Source organism: Dermacentor andersoni, chromosome 9, assembly GCF_023375885.2.
Source record: "Dermacentor andersoni chromosome 9, qqDerAnde1_hic_scaffold, whole genome shotgun sequence".
NCBI classification, from domain to species: domain Eukaryota; kingdom Metazoa; phylum Arthropoda; class Arachnida; order Ixodida; family Ixodidae; genus Dermacentor; species Dermacentor andersoni.
In genome coordinates, this window is record NC_092822.1 from 80,266,624 (window position 1) to 80,288,226 (window position 21,603).

The 21,603-nt window shown below is 46.7% G+C and overlaps 1 protein-coding gene and 1 long non-coding RNA gene across 3 annotated transcripts in view; one reads left to right on the forward strand and one right to left on the reverse strand.

Annotated features, from left to right (window-relative positions):
- Window positions 1-1,168: 1,168 nt before the first annotated feature.
- DCAF12 (DDB1 and CUL4 associated factor 12-like protein) lies at window positions 1,169-3,963 on the reverse strand. The gene has a single exon (XM_050176185.3). It carries the CDS (start codon window positions 3,816-3,818, stop codon window positions 2,436-2,438), a length of 1,383 nt encoding a protein of 460 aa, XP_050032142.1. The 5' UTR covers window positions 3,819-3,963; the 3' UTR covers window positions 1,169-2,435.
- A 134-nt stretch (window positions 3,964-4,097) lies between these two features.
- Window positions 4,098-21,603, forward strand: part of LOC126528302 (uncharacterized) — a 39,919-nt gene continuing 22,413 nt past the window's right edge. For both annotated transcript variants that reach the window (XR_011890041.1, XR_011890042.1), the window contains exon 1: window positions 4,098-4,846. This is a non-coding gene — a long non-coding RNA (uncharacterized lncRNA). The remainder of the gene's footprint in view (window positions 4,847-21,603) is intronic.

A 21,603-nucleotide genomic window follows, 5' to 3' on the forward strand; every position in this document is an offset into this window, starting at 1 on the left:
GGCTTTAGTTGCCTTCAGTCTTCAACTTGACATGTTCCTCTTTGGACTTGTCATGTGTCTCTTTCAGAACAGCGCTTGTATTGTCCTTTCTTTTTGTATCTGTCAGCTGTGCTCATCCACAGTTTTAATTAATGTAATGAATGTAATTAATGACTGTAATTCAACTCATAGACTTTCCCATTTTCACCCAAATCATTTTGTTGCTAGTTGAAGCACAATTAAGTAAGCCTATGTAGGACATTAGCACCATACTTCTTTCTAGGATTCAAGTTTTACAAACACTCTCGGGCGCTCCTCAATGACTCATACTGATTCATGACACCTCAGCAATGAAGTAACCAATCAAGAAGTTCCTGACATTGCCTGGTAACAAGGCTAATAAATACCAACCGTGACTCTCAACTGATATCATGACCGGTATGTGAAGGTCTAATCTTTATGCTTGTAACTTCATTTACTGCACATTCACTTTCCAAGCACTCAGTTTTCTAAGCACGGCAAGGCAATTTGCACACATGCATAAACAATGCAAATCACTGAATTTGCAATGTAATGCTGTCTTGGAAATGATAAACTTGAGAAGTTGCGAAGCAAAATATTTGAAAGCATCACGACAAAGTTTTGGCAAGTCCATCTGCAGCCCACAATTCCCCATGCCAGCCGAATCACCATACTTGAAGCTCCTTTATACGACTAGCAACAGAGTTCCCCAAGTAATTTTAGTAACTGCAACTCTACGGTTTAACCCGCTTAGCTTCAAAATGAAGCATCTCTCTGTAACATTCAAGATCATGCTAGGACGCAACTTGCAGAAGCCACATTTGTGAGCACTCATCATGACAAGTATATAGAAATAGGCTTACAGGGACCAAGGAGAAGTTCAGGGGTGAGATTGCACAAGGATCTTGCTTTCCGAATGTTTGCTGTGCCTCCAACGTCACATACCAGGTAGTTTTCCATTTGTACTCGCACCTTGCCATGTTGACAACCTCTGGCGAAAGTGCGGCACAGGCCAATCATGAGAGTGCAAGCTAACGTTAGTAAAGCAAGATGCTTTAGCGACCTCACTCCAGCACGTTGACATTCATTACTGGGCCAACAAAGCTCTTATGCAGAACAATCTGCCCAATGAAAGGCATTCGCCATAACAAGAAAAAAAAAACACCAGAAAAAAAAAAAGACTTTATAGCGCTGACCATCACACGAATGTGGCCAGCTTGTAAGGCAATACATAAGTCTTTGCAGAAAAATGGTAAAAAGGAACAAAGGTGTCGGAAAGGACATCTGGCTTCTAAAAAACCAAGCGCAACATTCACAATGCACATATAACAGGTGTTCAAATCATGCGAATGCCAAAAACAGCAATTCACTTTTTAAAACACATCAGCTAGTTATATTATGTCTACAATAAGTTCCGAAAGAGTGTGTGGGGCAGTGTCACCAAACGAAGAACGCACACAAGAACATATAACCATGAAGTGAACACTTCTGGATAATCATTAGGACAGATGAACCAGGCCAAAATGCAGCCAAAGAGATTCCTTACACATTGAGAGGACTTCATCCACTTGCAAATTATACATTTGTTTTCGCTGGTCTGGTACGAAATACACTTTTCACGATAAAATGCGACAGCATTATCACAATAAAGTGGCTTTAGAAAAGCAACACAGCGCAGCTCCATTTCTCTGCAGACCTCCAACGACCTGAAAGGCTGCCCGAGAGCGCCACTTGATAGCCATGACTGAATAAAAAGCCCACCTGCCATTGGTATAAGCTGCGAGGCAAGACAGACAACAGTGTGGATAATGTGTGCTGTGGAGAACATCAGTTTTTTTCGTGAGGCTTCAGGCTACTTTGCAATTGAAGCAGGCCTAAAAGCAGGGCCTGAATATCATCCAGTACCATGCATGCCTTCATTCACTTATGCTCGAGCACCATAAGCAACAGGGCACCAGAGACCCTTCTTCATACAGTAGATTGACAAAGGTAAGTGATGGCTAAACAGGGAAAAAGAAGCTTGAGAACACTGTACTAAGCGTCATTTAAGGGCACAGGTGCATCATGTCATGCACCCATAACCCAAACAAGCACAGCAACACATGCACTGGGAGTCAAATTTCACAATGACTCTGTCTGGAGAAATTTGGCTCTGCCACGACACACAGCAAACGGCCTTTCATGCAGTGGTTTCAAGTCACATGCAAGCATTGCCGGTTCGTTTTTGCACTCATGGGAGAAAGAGCTGGAAGGCGGGCCAGCCACTTTCACAACTGAATGGCACAAAGCACACATTGGTAGACTTTGCTGTACTATTATAGAACTTTACTCAGTGCCACCAGAAGGCATATGGGACATTGGTTTTTGATCCACAACTATGGCTCACTCGCAGGCAGAGCTGTCAAAGGCCTTGTTGTGTGTTATGACTGCCACTGTCAATACCACAGCCCAGCATAGTTGCCTTGAAGGCTCGCGGGCAGGGGTCCACCTGCTGCAAACAGCCGCAGCCCCGAAGGATCATAGCAGTGCGTGTAGATGGCTGGATTGTACTCAGTGTTCCAGAAAACCTCACGGTACAACTCGTCGGCATGGACCCAGCCCCTGTTGGCTTTCAGGGTGCTGTACCTGGCCCTATCGGCGTCTTCGAGGTACTTGGAAGCGCGCAAGTCAAAGAACAGCAGCACACCTATACCAGTACCGATGGTTAGCAGGTCATCCATGAAGCTCAGAGACCGGATACCGCAGCCGATATATTTTGACGGAACCTTGTGCGTCTGCTGAAGCGTCCGCGAGTCCAGAAACGTGACGTACGACTTGGAACCGACCGCATAGACGTTGCGCTCCGGCTGCTGCGCGAGGCAGACGTTCTCTTGGCAGTAAGGCATCTTGTGGGATGCCTTCCAGCGAAGCGTGCGCGCGTCCCATTGGTGGATGTAAGCGTTGAGCGACAGCGCGACGATCTCGTCGTGCCGTCGGCTGAACAGCAGCGCTCGAATCTTGTCGGCGTCCTTGCAGCCGCGCACGGCGAGCGGCCTCACCACCTGATAGCGCAGCGGCAGCAGCGAGGGCGCATCCCAGGCGACGTCGTCCCAACCGCGCGGCTCCTGCACTCTCCACAGTGCCAGCGTCGCGTCCCGCGAACCAGTCACGTAAAACTCGTCATCGAGCCATGCCAGGTCGAAGATCCAGTCCGTGTGAGCCCTCTCGCCGACGCACACTGGGTCCAAGGTGGGCAGCCTGTAGATGGCCGTGTCGTTCGAGTGCTGGGCGCCCGTCGCCAGGAGAGTCCGCGACGGGTTCATCTGGAGAGCGTGGATGCCGCAGTGGTTCTCGGGCGGCGGGCTGGCATGCGAGCTCTGCAGGCTCGGAATCTGGCAGAGCTTGCCGTTCTCCGAGTCGAGCACCATGAGTTTGTTGCACTTCGTGCCGAACACTATTTGACGCTCCGAGAGCCACGCCGAGCAAAATACCTTGTTTATGCGACCTAGGCTGATCTCGCGCTCGCGGTAGAGGCCATTCTGGAGCAGGTGTCGGGCGCCGTACGTCTCGTTCACACCCAGCCGTTGTCTATGATGGAGGCCCAGTTCGCGGCTCTGCACGTAGTCGCCGAAGTTCCGCGAGGTTCTCTTCGAACAGTACATGTCACGTCGAATGATAAATTCGAGGCGCACCGGATCGTTCAAAAGCGACGGAGTCGTCGTTCCACCGTTCGCCGATTCCCCGGGCCAACCAAACTTGTAGGAGGCGTCGAGATTTCGCTCGTCGTCGTCATCGTCTGTGCGGAACCCGCTGATGCTTAGCTTCCTTACGTGGGCCATGGCGTTTCCTTTCGCTGTTGTGCTATACTATGGACGGTTTTAATCTGTAGAACAAAGCTGCGCAGGAAGTCTTGGCACCTACGAACACAACTTTCGCACATTCAGAGCTACCCAGCTGATGACTGCCATGACTGCGAGAGATGCCACTTCTGACCACCAAGTGTCGCCTCTGTAACGGCTATTTCGAAACCGAAACCGGATTCTTCTTGAAGTCAATCCAATCCTTAGCTTTTAGCTAACTCCGTTTGTGGCGCACACTTCGTTGTTGCGAATCGCGAACGTGTTCTGTGACAGAAGTTTGGCAAAGCGGACCAAGCGAAGCTGTTACCACTTCAGTACCACTGGGTCTAGTTGGTATGGCATCGTTCGGATTACTGCGCTGTTTGTTCACTCAAAGGACAAACTAAAAGAAGCGGACGCGCATGTGCGTACATGTGTGTCATATTCATTCATTTTGTCCTTTGTGTGAACAGTACAGCGCAGTAAACAGAATGCTGTTTTCAGTCTTCATTTCTGTCGCTGTGTCGGAGAAATAGAGTGACTGTCTTTGAGGCTTCGACGAGTTCGACTACAGGCCCGTGAAATTCGCTGGCGGACGGACGGGTGTGCGCTTTATGTGGTGTGCCCGCGGTAGCGCTGCCATGCAGCTTTGACCAAAATCCAACGTGGGCGCATGCCTCCTGCGCCTGTGCGAGCTATCGCTCTATTCAAGGCATGCTGACTCACGTGGACGCGAGCGGCCAACTACACTTCAGATCTGACGCCGTGCAGTTGCTCCAGAACGTTCACGTGTAACAATTCTGCGACAGGTGGAATGCGCCTACGGCATCCACGAAGCCCTCAGCGTCGACCTGCATCACTAACTTGCGGACTGCATTACCCTTAAAGATAACAGTGCTGGTTATTACCTGGTTGTTTCGTGACGTCCAGAAGACAATCGAAAAGAAGGTGACAACGTGCCCAAGTACTCGAGCGGTGCTCTATCTTAGGCTGGCAACTACGCACTTAATGCTTGTGGAAGGTGCTTGGTGAGTACTATCTGGCCCCTTCTGTTGAGCGAACCGTAGAATTTTTTGTTCACCTATAAGTGCTCTTGTGTGTCTACTTCATCTCACTTAAGTGCATGCGGTAAGAAATCACGTGCAGCAAAAGAACCTAAAAAAAGAAAAATGGCACGGCCCCTGACACTCTTATACAAACAGGCGGGTACAGTAGTAGATCAGCAGCTTCCAGGTTTATTTTGTGCGGACAACATTGTGTTGCTAGCTAACAAGCAAATTTATTCGCAACGTCTGGCAAATATCTGTGGACAGGAAAGCAACAATTTAGGTTTGAAATTTAGTGTTAGAAAATCAGGTGTTATGGTATTCAATGAAAACAGTGAACAGACAGTGGAGATGCAGGGCCAAGAAATAGCTCGGGTAACAGAATATAAATACCTTGGTATATGGATAAACGAAGGCAATAGAAATATGTAAACACAGGAAAAAACAATAACAGTGAAGGGGAAGAGAAATGCAGCCATAAAGAAGCACAGAGTGCTATGGGGATACAATAGGTACGAGGTGCTCCGGGGTGTGTGGAAAAGTGTAATGGTTCCAGGACTTACGTTTGGAAATGCGGTTGTTTGCTTTAAATCAGGGGTACAATCAGGACTCGGTGGGAACCAAAGGTCACTGGGACGCCTCAAATTGGGCGCTCACGGGAAGACTACAAATGAAGCTGTGCAGGGTGATATGGGCTGGACTAGCTTTGAAGTGAGGGAAGCTCGCAGTGAAATTGATTATGAAGAACGACTGAGGAATATGGAAGAAAGTAAATGGGCTGGGAGAGTGTTGAGGTACTTATACAGGAAAAACATTGATTCACAGTGGAGGAAAACAACCAGGAAGCTTACCAGCCTATATGTGGCCTGTAGGGTGAGCAACAAAGAATGTCAAGTGGAAAGTCAGAGAGGCTGAAATAATCTTATGGGTGGCGGCAATGGAGAAGAAACCTGCCATGACAAACTACTTAAAACGAAAAAATGAAATAAGAAAATAAACAATTTATGATAACTCAAAGGGAAGCTTGCTATTTTTCGAAGCGAGATCAGGATGCCTTAGGACACGCACCTATAAAGTGAGATATAAGAAGGAAGAAGCATGTGCTTGCTGCAGTAAAGCTAGGGAAACAATGGAGCATGTTTTATTAGAATTTGAATATATCTGCCGAGCGGTCGATTTAGGCACCACTGACGTCCTTGAAGCTCTTGGGTTTAGCGAGAGCAAGGGGAAAGTAAACATGTCTGCTGTAGAGATTAGTAAGAGGCATTTTGAAGATTGGTGGAAGAAAAGTAGGGAAACGACAAAAAACGGAGACGTGCAAAAGTAAAGTTTGCAATAGGGAATTCGAAAATTTTGTAGTGGGAGTTCAGTGTTCCTTTCTTAATTTTTTTTTTTTTACCTAGGTAGGACATTAGGCAGTATAATAGCAAGAGCTTGGTGGCGCAACCCACCGCCCCGTTCCAAAGGGGACGCTTATACATCCATCCATTTTCAGGTCAAGGAGTTCATAGTGTTTTCTTTTCCTTTCTTTCTCAACTTAGGTAGGACATTAGGCAGTATAATAGCAAGAGCTTGGCAGTGCACCCCACCGCCCCGTTTAAAGAAGACGCTCATAACATCCGTCTGGTACTCTACCGTTGATTGGTGCGGCGTTGTAATTAGTACGGCGACTGTTGTGTTGTGGCGAACTGCTTGCCTAGTTGATGATTTTTGCGAACACAGTGACAGTGATGTCACAAGGCTTTGATCGGTCCCTTGGCTCTGAAAGTTGACCGCCCGAACCTGAAAAATGTCAGTGCGTCTAGTCCACTCCTCTCTAAAATAGTGTTAAGTAACTACTCCTATTATCTTTTTCAGGCAGCAGCAAACCACACTGATCTTGCAGATTATTATAATTAACAGTGTAGAGTTCATCAAGTACAAAACAGTTTCATTGTGTACGATGTAAAGTTTGCTTCTGCGCTGTTTAGAAACTGGAAACCGCCGTAACGTTCGACGGCAGAACAATTGCCACTGATTTTAACTCTTAAAAGTTGTCCATGAATGCGTGGTAAGTTCAAAACGAGAATTATTCATACAGCTTCACTGTGCGCATATCTTTCAGACCACCGTTATGCTGCTGCCGTACCATGCAGAAAAGCTGGCTTTGCAGTTTAATTGAAAAGAGTTCAGTGACACAAAGCATGCAGCGCAGCACATGTTAAAGTACTGGGATTGCTTTTGCAAGCTTTCTACTGTGCGAGACATACAACAACATTAAGAACAAGCTATGCTCACCTCTCCTTGAAACAGACTTGATCAACCTATTGCACATATCGCGCACTGGACTTGTGAATCCTTTTACCAGATCATGTGCCTTTCACTACGGCACACAGGAGTAAATCCTAATGTCATCTACAACATTAGGATATCTGTAATCAGCTCAGAAAGCTAGATTATCCTACGAATCTTTTAAATCCATTTTTCCAGTCTCTTACGGAGGCTAGGAAATGGAATTTTATGCCGTCTAGCATTGCAGCTGCCACCTATGCTCGTTGTTTACCTCCCTTGCACCGCTCCTCCTCTAATTTCACCATTCAAATGCCAAGCATTCGCAAATTTAAAAGAAATATATATTTGTGAATTTATTATTTTCCCACCAATACAAGTGTTTTGTGCCTGCCAAAATGGCAACACGAGCGCTAAACAGATCACAGAAGCAGACGAAAGCGAACTAGTTATAACTAGCGCCACTCTGCTTGTACGCTCTGTCCTTAGCGGCAAAAGGGGCGAACTAGACCAGGCGTGCTAGAGCAGGGAGATATGTGCAGGTCTGGAGTTCAGTAGGTCATGGTAAAGACACACTTTATAGAAAAAGGACATCTAATCTTAAATAGAGTGTTGTAGTTGAGCGTCTTTACGGTCTGCTCAGAGTTTCCCCGCTAAGTCACAGCGGAGCGGCGTGCAATTAGAGTGTTTTAGTTTGGCGTTTTTACCTTCCGCTCAGCAGTTGAGCGGGAACTTGAACGCGCAGCATGTTGGCTAGCATTGGCATCAGAAAGGATTGGATGCAGAAAGCAAGCTCGCTGGTTATCACGTGGCGTTCCCCAAGACGGCGCTTTATTTTCCACTGGATAAACTGGACTGGTAATGCATTGCAAGCGCACATCTAGATACTTCATGAACAAATTGCATTTCCCTAAATCTAAATCAGTTGCATACTCTCTACGCTATAAAACCCGGTACATTGGTCCTAAACGATATATTTTTGGCAAATCATGCAACTCTGTAAAAGAAATTGTGTAGCAGTCATCCCGTCCTCTACAAAAAAAGAATCAACCGGAACTTGCACCCAGAAATGATCTTTCGTTTTCTGCAGTCTTTACTAACGCATGCAGTTATCTTCCAAAGCGCAAGCTTGTATCTAACGTCATATCATCAACAGACAGCAACTTGTTAATTCTAACAGAAACTTTGCTACACAATGACATCACTGATAGCGAAGTTTTGACCGAGCTATCTGACTTCCAAGTTTATCGAACTGACCGCGTAGGCACAAGGGGCGACAGTGGTCTTGTAGCAGTTCACCGGCAACTTTTGTGTTCATTTATTAACATTGCATCAAAAGTCGAAATACTATGGCTATTATGTCACACATCACCACTTACAGTGCTGCTGGGGGTTTGCTACAGGCCTCCCCATGCCACTCCTCAATTCTGTGGGGAGCTCAATAACAACATAATACAACTTATGACAACCTACCCTAATGCCTCCATCCTCCTTTTCTGCAACTTTAATTTCCCAAACATAGACTGGAGCAACTTACCATATTCTTCAATAGTAGGTCCCCCAGAGGCAAGAAATTTTATCAACATTTGTTCGAACTTTAATCTGACACAATTAGTTTCAGAGCCAACGCGTGTCGCACTAGAATCCGCAACCATTCTGGACCTAATCCTGACTGATAATCCCAGTACACTCTCATCTATTACACACCTTCGAGGAATTCGTGACCATGTCATTCATGCTACTTTGTTGGCTTCTCATGATATTTCTCTTTTCCTGTAACACCAAATAAGACACATAAGAAAGCTATAAGGCTTTACAAAAAGGGTGACCATGACGCAATTCACCGCGAACTTGAGACCTTCTTCCCCACGTTTGAAGCCGCGTATCGGAATTATTCAATATTCGATAACTGGTCGATGTTTAAGGATAAGTTAACAGATTTGGCTAACAAACGTATTCCTAAAGTTCACATTCGCCCCAGTAATCAAAAACCATGGTTTACTAATGCCTTAAAAAACTAGAAAATAAAAAGAAACGTCTTTACGAGTGGCTAAAAATAATGGAAACCAGGATTGATGAGAAATCTACTACAAAGCTGAAAACGAATATCTGATTGCTATCCGTAGCGCAAAGCGTTCCTTTTATGGCACCAAACTCCCAAATTTGCTGTACACTAACCAAAGACAATTTTGGCAAGTAATCAACCCTCATCCTGTTCGCACTATTATGTTCACCAATGACTCGCACAAGGAGATTACCGATACTGAATGCACCAACACTTTTAATTCCGCATTTACAACAGTATTCACGAAAGAAATCGAAACAAATGTTTCTTTATCTTTGTTCAGTATTGAAGGTCACATGCCATGCATCACATTTTGTGCTGACAGAATTTCATGCATAATCCAGAAGACTAAGCTATCATCATCAGTTGATGAAATCAACTCTAAACTTCTAAGAAACACAATACACATTGCTGCATCATACTTGTCCTTACTGTTCTCACAGTCACTCTCTTCAGGAAACATGCCGGGTGATTGGAAAGTGAGAAAGGTCGTTCCAGTCTACAAAACAAGTAACAGGAATTCTCCATTAGATTATCGACCTATCTCACTAACAAGCGTGCTGTGCAAAATCATGGAACATGTCATCTACTCTCAATTCATTGCCTTCTTGGACAGTAACCACTTTTTTCACCCTTCACAACATGATTTTTGCAAAGGTTTCTCTTGCGAAACTCAATTAGCTCATTTCGTTCATGACTTGCATACTAACTTTGACATTAATGTACAAACTGATGCAACCTTTTTGGATTTTGCAAAGGCATTTGGTAAAGTATTCCACCGACATTTGCTACTAAAACTTCAACTGTTGAACTTGGACCCAAACATTCTAATCAGGATGAAGGAATTTTTGTCTAATGCACACAAATGGTTTTAGTCAACATTAACCTATCAAGTCCCCTCCCAGAAACTTCTGGCATGCCCCATGGATCTGTTCTTGGTCCCCTGTTATTTGTAATATAGTAGTAGTAGTATAAGACTTTTATTCAGCCCAAAATTACAGGCCGAGCATATCGACCGCCTGGATGGCCAGTCGACGCTTCTCTTCTTCAGCGCCAAGCCAGTCGAGCAAGGTGGTGATGGAAAGCGAAGGGGGAGGATAGGAACTTGATTGCTGAGCAGCCGGACCGTAGAATAGGCAATGGGATAGGTCTCCATAAATAGAGGGGCGGTTGGGACAGGAGGGGTGGGAGCGATAGAGCAAGAGGCGGAAAGGGGTAACCAGTGCATTCATTTGGATGTGCCGCAGAAGGCGAGCCTCCGGCACAGTGAGTGATGGATGAGGTGGAGGGTACAGGCGCTTGTTGAGACGGAGCTGGAGGTAAACTTGAAATGATTTACCTCACTGTGTCTCTTGTAATATATGCACGTTTGCAGACGACTGCATCATCTACCGCTCTATCAATAACTCCTCTGACCATACTGCTCTCCAAAATGATCTTAATAGTGTTTTAGAATGGTGCAGCAATTCGCTGATGACCCTTAACGCCAACAAATGTAGATTCGTGTCCTTTTCCCGCCGTTGCAGCCTTTTCTTCTTCCCATATACAATTAATAACACACCATTAAAAATAGTACAATCCTATAAATATCTAGGTGTAACCCCATCTCATGATTTGTCTTGGCACGCACATGTCACTAGCACTATCTCCTGTTGGTATCGCACCGCTGGCACGAGTTGTTGCAAACTCAGCGCTGACACCCGTTGTTGCAATCGGGTCGCAAGCCCCAAGGGTAGCGTTGGCCTGGCGGCCTGGGGCACTGGAAGCATCCGAAGGTCCCGGCAAAGCATGAGTCAACTGGTAACAGAACAACTTGTTTATTCTAACATCGCAAAAGAGCGCGCGGTCAGGTCGACCGAAGTGGAGAGACGGGAGAGCACGTAACTCAACGGATGAAATCGGAGCCTCTCTCTTGGCGTCCGGGGGCAGCTGCTCTTATACTTTCGCAGTTGAGGGCAAGAAGGAAGACCTCGTGACGAGACCACGTGACGGCGGGTACGGACGAGCTGAGATACATGTTGAGACGAGTGTAGTGACGCATCGCCAAGCTGGCGCCTGTCAGACCTCCTCGCTTCACACTTGGGGAGCTCCTCTCCCCGGCTGCCGCGCTTTGACAAGCGTGGGCACACACACACACACGCACACACGAAGACACGTGGCACTGAAACACGCCTGGACGCGCTTGGCGGGGAGACTGCGGGAGCTCCGAACGGGCCAAAATGTCCGCCGCTTTGAACGAAGCTCCGGCGTCCGTTGCATCCGCGCCGGCTATACCGCGCGTTGTAGGCGAAACGTAACAGACCGCCCCGCCGGGGGAAGGAGATCCCGATGGTCAGGGGACTGCATCCGCTGTCCGGAGGGATGTCGCTCGATGATGCTCATAACCGAAGTCGGGCGTCCTTCGGCGTTTCTTGAGCGCAGCGCACAGAGAAGGCCTCGTTCTCTCGTTCAGGTTCACCCAGGACACTGCAAAGTGACTTCGGGAGAGTTGACATATTTGTTCTCGTTCCCGGCAAGCGTTAGAACTACGCCGAAACTCAACCGCTCAGTCAGCAAGCACGGCACAACCCTCACTAAGCCCTGCCAGGCTTTTTCCCCTTTTATACTACTGCCTAGTTCCTTACAGTAGTTTAGCAGCACTCAGAACACGTCCACAAATTGGAAAATTGCACGAGAAAGCACATCATCACTTTGAAACACTACACAAAAGCAATATGTTAAAAATCCTGCCTCAGGAAGAAAAACATCAGTAACAAACAATTTTGAGGCTGATTCCCACGTTAGGGGCTTCGACTTAAGCCATCGGCGTTACCGTTGAGACTCCCCTTTTTGTAACGCACCTCAAAGGAATATTGTTGCAAAGCGAGGCTCCAGCGCAGGAGGCGGCCATTTGTGGTAGAGATAGTCTGCAGCCATTGGAGAGGGCAGTGATCCGTCTCGAAGCATGCGAAGCGGAGAACGCAGCGAGCGACCGTACACTAGCTCAGCTGGCGAAAACCCCGTAGCCGCATGCGGCGCGGTACGTAATGCAAACATCACCCCAGGCAGACACAGCTCCCAGTCAGTTTGATGTTCAAAACACAATGCTCTCAACACGCGCTTCATGACGGAGTGGAGCTTCTCAACGGAATTCGACTGGGGGTGGTGCACTGAGCTGTGTAACAGCTTTACCCCGCACCTTTCAAGAAAGGCTGTCGTCAAAGCGCTAGTAAACACTGTGCCCTGATCTGATTGGATTTCCGCAGGAAAACCAACTCGCGCAAATATGGACAGTAGTGCATTGACCATCTCAACAGAGCTGAGTTCTTTAAGCGGCACTGCTTCAGGGAACTTTGTCGCTGGGCAGATCACAGTCAAAATGTGTCTGTACCCCGTGGTTGTTACCGGCAGAGGTCCCACTGTATCAATAACGAGCCGTCTAAAAGGCTCCGTAATGATAGGTACCAACTTCAACGGCGCCCTCGATTTGTCCCCTGGTTTGCCCACCCGCTGACAGGTGTCACATGTCTTCACAAAGTGGTCTGCGTCCCGAAAACACCCTGGCCAATAGTACTCTTGCAAGAGACGGTCCTTAGTTTTCTTAACTCCTAGGTGTCCGGACCACGAACCCCCATGCGACAAGCGCAACAGATCCTGACGATAGCATTGAGGCACGATCAGCTGATCGAACTCCACTCCCCTGCGGTCTAGATACTTCCGGTACAGGACCCCACCTCTTTCCACAAAGCGAGCATTTTTCTTGGCGATACCTTCCTTGACAATGCAGCGGATGTTTTCTAGGCTGCCATCCTTCTTTTGCTCGGCTATCAAAGCCGACCGGCTGACTTTTAGCAACCTGTTAAGTCCATCTGACGTAGGCGCGATGAGCAAATCTGCAGATAGCTCTTCTAACTTTCCCGTGTCGGGCATTTCCTCTCCAGTATCTGCTGCCTTTAACGCTACAGGCGCAATTTTATTCAGTTCGGGCGTGCTCTGAATATCAGCTTGCTGCACCTCTGACCCTTTCTCATTATCTGACAACGTCGGTCCCGCAACTACCGCCTTTGCAGCGAGCTCCCGAACCTTCGATCTGGTTAAGGCCTGAACGCTAGCCTCACCAAACAAAAGCCCCTTCTCGCGCAGGAGGTGATCGGACCTGTTCGAAAATAGGTACGGGTACTGGGGGGGCAGCATAGATGACACTGCGGCCTCCGTCTCAAGCGCTCCGAAAGGTCCTTCAATAAGCACTTTTGCTACGGGCAGACACACGCTATGAGCTTCCACGGCTTGCTTGATCCATGCACACTCGCCCGTGAACATATCGGGTTTTACGTAAGAGGGGTGAACTACATCCATCGTAGCTGCGGAATCGCGAAGCACTCGGCACTCTTTCCCGTTCACGAGGAGGTCTCGCATGTAAGGCTCGAGAAGCTTCATGTTCTCGTCAGTGCTGCATAAGGACAAAAGCACGACTTTTGTTTTTGTTTCTGGACACTGCGCCGAAAAGTGACCCGGCTTCTGGCACGTATAACAAACGCGCGCTTGCCTCGTCTCGAACCGCTTTCTGCGTTCGGCTTCGGTTGCCGCCGTCTCCTTACGTTCGGTCGGACTGCTTTCACTCGCATCCGCACTACGTGTGTCCCCCTTTGCTCTCATGGGCGTGAACTTCGGCCTCTCAAACTTGGAGCCAAATTCACCCTTTTGACCGTCCTTAGCTCCGCGAGCCCGACGCGTCACAAACTCCTCGGCTAGCTCGGCGGCTCTAGCCACCGTACTAACGTCTAGCCTATCCAAGACCCAGTACCGCACGTTCTCAGGTAACCGACTATAAAACTGTTCTAGCCCGAAACACTGCAGAACTTTCTCGTGGTCACCAAACGCTTTCTCTTCTTTGAGCCACTCCTGCATGTTTGACATTAGCCTGTAGGCAAACTCTGTATACGACTCACTTCTGCCTTTCTCATTTTCCCGGAACTTCCGACGGAACGCCTCCGCGGACAGCCTGTACTTTTTTAGCAGACTCGATTTCACTTGGTCGAAATCCTCTGCCTCCTCTCTCTTCAAGCGAGCGACTACGTCGGCCGCCTCGCCGGGTAACAAAGTGAGCAAGCGCTGTGGCCACGTTTCCCGAGAGAACCCCTGCTTCTTGCACGTTCGCTCAAAGTTAACCAGGAACAAACCAATGTCCTCTCCAAGCTTAAACGGCCGCATCAGGTCAGTCATTTTGAACAATACTCGTTCTCCTGCACCGTGTGCCTGACTTCCATTACGAGCGCGTTCCATCTCTACCTCGAGACGCTTCATTTCCAAAGCGTGTTCGCGCTCTTCTTTTTCTTTCTGCTCTTTTCGTTCGCGCTCCTGTTTCTCTTTTTGCTCTTTAAGTTCGCGCTCCTGTCTTTTTGCCGTCTCCCTCTCCTCAATGGTCTCAAGGCATTCCGACAGCTCGTCATCCTCAGCTTCTAACTCAAGAATAGCCCTCAGCAGTTCTGGTTTTCTGAGTTTGTCTGAGACATCCAGACCCAACTCTCTTGCAAGCTCCAGCAATTTCGGTTTGCGCAACGACTTCAAATCCATGGCTGCTCTGAACGCTGCTTTCTCTACTGCCTACTATTGTCTTGCCGCAAACTAACCCGGCAGCAACGACAACCACAATTACCAGCTCTGTTTCTGACACTAACAAAAGCCTGGCAAAACTCAGTAGAAGAAAGTCCCGCACTCACCAAACCTCGCAGCCAAGAATTCAGCGCAGTCGTTCCGCTGCAGGCAACCAGTCATCACACAGGGCTCGTTGCACTGCTCCCGGATGGTCGTTGTGCTGCTCAGCATACAGTCAACTGCATCTCTTCGCTGCTGGCCTCCGTTGTCGCGATCCCACCGCTGGCAACCAGCTGTTGGTATCGCACCGCTGGCACGAGTTGTTGCAAACTCAGCGCTGACACCCGTTGTTGCAATCGGGTCGCAAGCCCCAAGGGTAGCGTTGGCCTGACGGCCTGGGGCACTGGAAGCATCCGAAGGTCCCGGCAAAGCATGAGTCAACTGGTAACAGAACAACTTGTTTATTCTAACATCGCAAAAGAGCGCGCGGTCAGGTCGACCGAAGTGGAGAGACGGGAGAGCACGTAACTCAACGGATGAAATCGGAGCCTCTCTCTTGGCGTCCGGGGGCAGCTGCTCTTATACTTTCGCAGTTGAGGGCAAGAAGGAAGACCTCGTGACGAGACCACGTGACGGCGGGTACGGACGAGCTGAGATACATGTTGAGACGAGTGTAGTGACGCATCGCCAAGCTGGCGCCTGTCAGACCTCCTCGCTTCACACTTGGGGAGCTCCTCTCCCCGGCTGCCGCGCTTTGACAAGCGTGGGCACACACACACACACGCACACACGAAGACACGTGGCACTGAAACACGCCTGGACGCGCTTGGCGGGGAGACTGCGGGAGCTCCGAACGGGCCAAAATGTCCGCCGCTTTGAACGAAGCTCCGGCGTCCGTTGCATCCGCGCCGGCTATACCGCGCGTTGTAGGCGAAACGTAACACTCCGCAGCTAACAAAACCTTACATATTCTAAAACGGAATCTATGGCACGTCCCACCAGATGTAAAATTGCTAGCATGTAGCACTTATCAGGCCGAAACTGGAATATGCGTTGGCCATCTGGAACCCGCGTCAAGCATATCTAACCGATTCATTAGAATCAGTTCAAAATCGTGCTGTTAGATTCATTCATACCTCATACTCACATGACGTCAGCGTTTCATCTCTGAAATCAGAATCCGGCTTGTCAATGCTTTCATGTCGACGTTGACGTTTCCAGTCTTTCCCTGTGCCACAAGTTCTTCTTTTCTTCCCTTAATCAAGAGCCTTACATCACAGCAGCAGCAGCACGCATATCTCATTGCACCAGCCATCCACTTCATGTAGCATGCCCACGTGCACAGACAACCACCTTCACACACAGCCTCCTTTTTCTTCCGTACCGCCACAGACTGGAACAGCCTCCCCACCAACATCGCTCCTACCACTTGTCCATCTTCGTTCACAGAACTTGTAACCAACCATTTTGTTAAATAATTAATTCTCACAATGTCCTCGCTACTTTATAAAAGCCCACCCCTTATGTAATGCCCCTACGGGGGACTTTTAAGGTCACAAAATGTCAACTGAACTGAAATGAGTTATATATATATATATATATATATATATATATATATATATATATATTATTTTCAATACTGCTGCTCTCCTTTGAGAGCGTGGCAGTTGGGCAGTACAATAATTCAACTGTACAGAGCAAAGAAATCAAAGTATAGGTTACTCAAAAAACGACATAAGCAGTGCACGTTATACATACTATTCAAGTAAACCATGTTAAGATCAAACGGAATAGTAAATAAGGAAAAAAAAGGGGGAAAAAAGCAAGAGGCTTTATAACGATAGCACAGGTATCACTAGGCGCAAGTAATAAAACAAAAATAAAACTAACAGCAACTAAAATAAAACTGAGTTTTTGAGAATTATGGCAAACGAATAAGCTGTTGTAAATGAGAAGGTTTATTAAAATTTCCTAACAAATAAAGCAATCTGTGCCGGTGTCCCTGCATGCATAGGTACCGTTATTCACACACAGTTTCTTTCTATTTGTGAGATAAATTCAGATAATGATTCAGTGTTGGTGATAGTAGCATCAAGTTGGCTCCATTCTGCTATTGCGAGTGGGAAGAAAGAATACTTAAACGTGTCATTTTTACATACGTATTCTGTCAAGGTGTGCGCATCCTTGTTACGTGTAGGTCGAGCCTCGGAGAATGAAATGTATTTGGAGGTATCTATCCTGTAGTTATTTTTTAGTGGTTGAAACAAGAATTTTAAGCGAGCGTGTTTCGTTCTTGTGGATAACATTCGCAAACCGGACTGGGTTAAAAGATTTGTTGGTGAGTCTGTACTTTTATATTTGTTATGGATGAACCTGGCAGCCTTCCTTTGTATTCACTCTAGTTTACCTATGTTAGTGTATGTGGAAACCAGTGTTACCGTATTCGAGAACAGGCCTTACAAAGGATGTGTAGGCTAGCAGCTTCATTGACTTGGTTGCAAGCGCCAGGCTTCTTTTTAAGAAAAATAGTTTGCGTAGCGCCATTGAGATTATGTTTACTTTATAAATTTTATAATAATTATAAATATTATAATATATAAATTTAATATATATATATATATATATATATATAAAAATTATGTAATTATAAATATATATACTTTATAAATTTAGATTTTACTTTTTAAAAGTGATCAATGGGTGTTTTTTGTTTCTTTCATTACCCTGAATTTGGCCAGACGGTGCTGCAAATATGAAAGGTCCACTCCGCTGTGGCTTGGCAGGGCAACTCGGAGCGGAGCATACTGTAAAGATGCTCAACTAAAACGCTCTATTTTCACATTTTACTTATACGTTTAGTGTAGCGGAGTGGACGGATAGATGTTATGAGCGTCCCCTTTAGAACGGGGTGGTGGGTTGCACTACCAAGCTCTTGCTATTATGCTGCCTAATGTCCTACCTAGGTTAAAGAAGAAGAAAAACAGCCCATGCTGAATTTCCACAACCAAATTTTCTGACCCCCTATTGTGAACTTCGTTTTTGTACGTCTCCATTTTTGGTCGTTTCCCTACTTCCACCAATCTTCAAAATGCCTCGTACTAATCTCTACAGCAGACATGTTTACTTTCCCCTTGCTCTCGCTGAACCCAAGAGCTTCAAGGACGTCAGTGGTGCCTAAATCGACCGCTCGGCAGATATATTCAAATTCTAATAAAACATGCTCCATTGTTTCCCTAGCTTTACTGCAGCAAGCACATGCTTCTTCTTCCTTCTTATATCTCACTTTATAGGTGCGTGTTCTAAGGCATCCTGATCTCGCTTCGAAAAATAGCGAGCTTCTCTTTGAGTTATCATAAATTTTTATTTTCATATTTCATTTTTTCCTTTTAAGTAGTTTGTCATGGCAGGTTTCTTCTCCATTGCTGCCACCCTTGGGATTATTTCAGCCTCTCTGACTTTCCACTTGACATTCTTTGTTGCTCACCCTACAGGCCACATATTGGCTGGTAAGCTTCCTAGTTGTTTTCCTCCACTGTGAATCAATGTTTTTCCTGTATAAGTGCCTCAACACTCTCCCAGCCCATTTACTTTCTTCCATATTCCTCAGTCATTCTTCATAATCAATTTTACTGTGACCTTCCCTCACTTCAAAGCTTCTCCAGCCGATATCACCCTGCACAGCTTCATTTGTAGTCCTCCTGTGAGTGCCCAATGCGAGTCGTCCCACTTACATTTGGTTGCCATCGAGTCCTGATTGCACCCCTGATTTCAAACAAACAACTGCATTTCCAAAAGCAAGTCCTGGAACCATTACATCTTTCCATGTGTCCCGGAGCACCTCGTACCTATTGTATCCCCAAGCGCTCCATGGATCTTTCGTAGTTGCAGCGCCCTCTAGCCAAATTCAAGGTAATGAAAGAAAATAAAAACACCCGTTGATCACTTTTATAAAGTAAAACACACGTGTGTGTGTATATATATATATATATATATAGCTATTTTGTCTATGACGTATCTAGACATGCGCTTGTAATGCGTCACTGGTGCATTTTATCCAGTGGAAAATAAAGCGCTGTCTTGGGGAATGCCACGTGACAGCTAGCGAACTTGCTTTCTGCATCCAATCCTTTCTGACGCCAGCGCCAGCCAATGCGCTGCGCAGCACGCTTCGCCCAGGCATCTTGTAAGCGGACTGTGTTTGTCGCTCTGCTAGCCCACTTACGGCTAAGCAGAGGGTGCATGCACGCTTCCGCTCCGCTCAGCTGCTGAGCAGAACGTAAAACTGCCAAACTAAAGCACTCTAATGTCCCATCATGCATGTGCCTAATGCATCCAGTTGTTTAAGTATTGTTTCTTTGCTCGAGAGTGGTATTCTTATAATCAACCTCTTTTGTGCATGTGGAAGTGTCGCTTTTCTTTTTTAGCACCATTTACAACTGCACACCTTGGTGCCAGTTTTTCCGAGGCCGAGACTTGCACTGGGACGCTGCATTGTGCTGACGCTTTTTTTTTTTTTTGAGTCTGTGTGAGAGCTGGTGCACATGTGGCACAACAGCAGGGTACTTCTCTGAACAAGTGCATGCACCTTGTAGCTTCCTTCCACCAGACTACTCTGGTGAGACTTTATGAGAAAGATAAGTGTAGAATCATTGCATTCTGCCAGTACTAACATACGGAGGAGAAACTTGGAGGCTAACAAAAAGTGCTTGAGAACACGTTAAGAAAGAGCAATGGAAAGAAACATGTCAGGCATAACCTTATAGAACACAGCAAAAAAGTCGTGTAGATTAAAGAGCAACTGGTGGTAGCCTATATTCCAGTTGACATTAAGAGGAAAAAATGGAGCTGCGCAGAACTTGCATAGGGCAAATACCTGGCAGTCTATTAGAGTTACAAATTGAGTGCCAAGGGAAGGGAAGCGTAGTTGAGGACGGCGGAAAATCGCAGGCATAAGATGGCGTCAGCTAGTGCAAGACAAGGGTGGTAGGAGATCACTAGGAGAGGCCTTCGTCCTGCAGTGGACATAAAGATAGCCTAATCATGATGATGAGGCTTTCCAGGAGAGAGGAAAAGATCTCTTGTGGAAGTCTTCCGTTGAGAGATGTCTTATGGTACACTTAACTGTTTTCTATCGTACTGCCAACTTGGTATACAGCATTCAGAAGCCTCACGACATTGGATCCAGAGAAGGCATGCCTGAGCCAAATGTTGAGCTATTCCCAGAGCTATCAGAGGAGGCATGTGGCCAGACTTCTGTTGGATCATGCTTGGGCTCTTAGCTTGAAGTTGAGAACGCTCTGAACTGGACTGCTGTTGTCTTTCAACCAGCCGAAAGTAAACCTCACCGCAAAGGCTCTCTACAGTGACCAACCAAACGCACCAGTAATGGTATGCTGAGGGAGCATTGTGCACAGGCTCAGGTGACTGCAGGATCAGTGGTCCTCTTGCAGACCATTGCAAAAAAAAAATATGAATGCAAGCTAAGTTTGGCAGAACATGTGTACTGAATTGACATAAGGCTCAAAAATGCACATTTGTGTGCAAGGCCTTTTGAATTCGAAAAAAGAAAAGACATTGTATTCTACGTTCCAACGGCACAATATAATTGATCAACTTCGTGCTTATCACTGCAATACCATTGCAGCTAAGCTACTGTGGCAGGTTTTTCAATACGAAAAACTGATCACTGCATTAGCTTACCTTGTATCAGAATTTTAAGTGAAGAAATTTGTTACTTGAATAAAAGGGTGCATGCTACGCCCGTGATAGAAGATTTAGATGGTATATTGGGCTTCCTTGAAGTATGATGCAAGTGTGCCTTTCATGCATGTAAGCATTAGTGCAGTAAAACTAGTTGATGGTGCTTTTCCTGTTTGCCTTTGACTTCCTTGGTACTGTAACCTTGTCTCATAGTGCCAGTAATTAACTGAGCCATCCTTGAGCAATACTGTTTTAGTACCCCGCAGGGGCGTCTGCGTTCGCAGACGTTTGGTGTGTTGCGACACCACGGACTTGAGCACACGAGGGTTGGGTCCTTCCACCCCTAGCTATGCGTGGCTTTGCCAGGTCTAGGGAAATGGGGATCCTGGGGATTGAGATAATGCCAGGTGTTTGGACCTTTATGGCCCCTCGGCGGAGGCAAGACACCTTTTGGCCTCCGCTTCACGTAGGCGGGACCCCCGGACTGACCCACCTGGGGGAAATTGTTAGTTGCGTTTTCCTATCCTCCTCTCCAATCTTCGACTTTCTTACTTTAAATCTTTCCAGTCTTCTCTTTTCTTCACTTACTTTCATTTTTCCAGGCAGCAAAGGTGAACCTTGTGTGGGAGCCAACCTTGGATATACCATATTTGGTTATAGTAATGTCATACAGCTGGTGCATGCAGGAGCTTCCTTATCAAGGTCCTGCAGCATCCCCTCGTTGGGCACCGTAGTGGGTGGCTTCCATGTGTATCTGTGGCTACTTCTTGTCTCCCACTACCTAATCACCCTGAGAAACGAGGGTGCACCAAAGAAGTATTTAGGCTTTTCGCTGTCAAAAAGCGAATTTTTCTCGATTTCATGTCATACACTCAGCGAAAACCAAAAAGGCAGCTGGAATGATCTCTCCTTTTCTGGTTTTGAAATCACTAACTGAAGTTCTGGGCCAAGGCTATAATGTTTCCAAGCTAGCAAGGGGAGATCTCCTTCTGGAACTCCACGATAAGAATCAGTGTGAAAGGCTGCCAAATCTTCTGTCTTTTGGGGACGTTCCAGTGAATATGATCCTGCATCGTACCTTGAACACCAGCCGTGGTGTTGTATCTGATAGTGACCCGATTGATCTGACAGA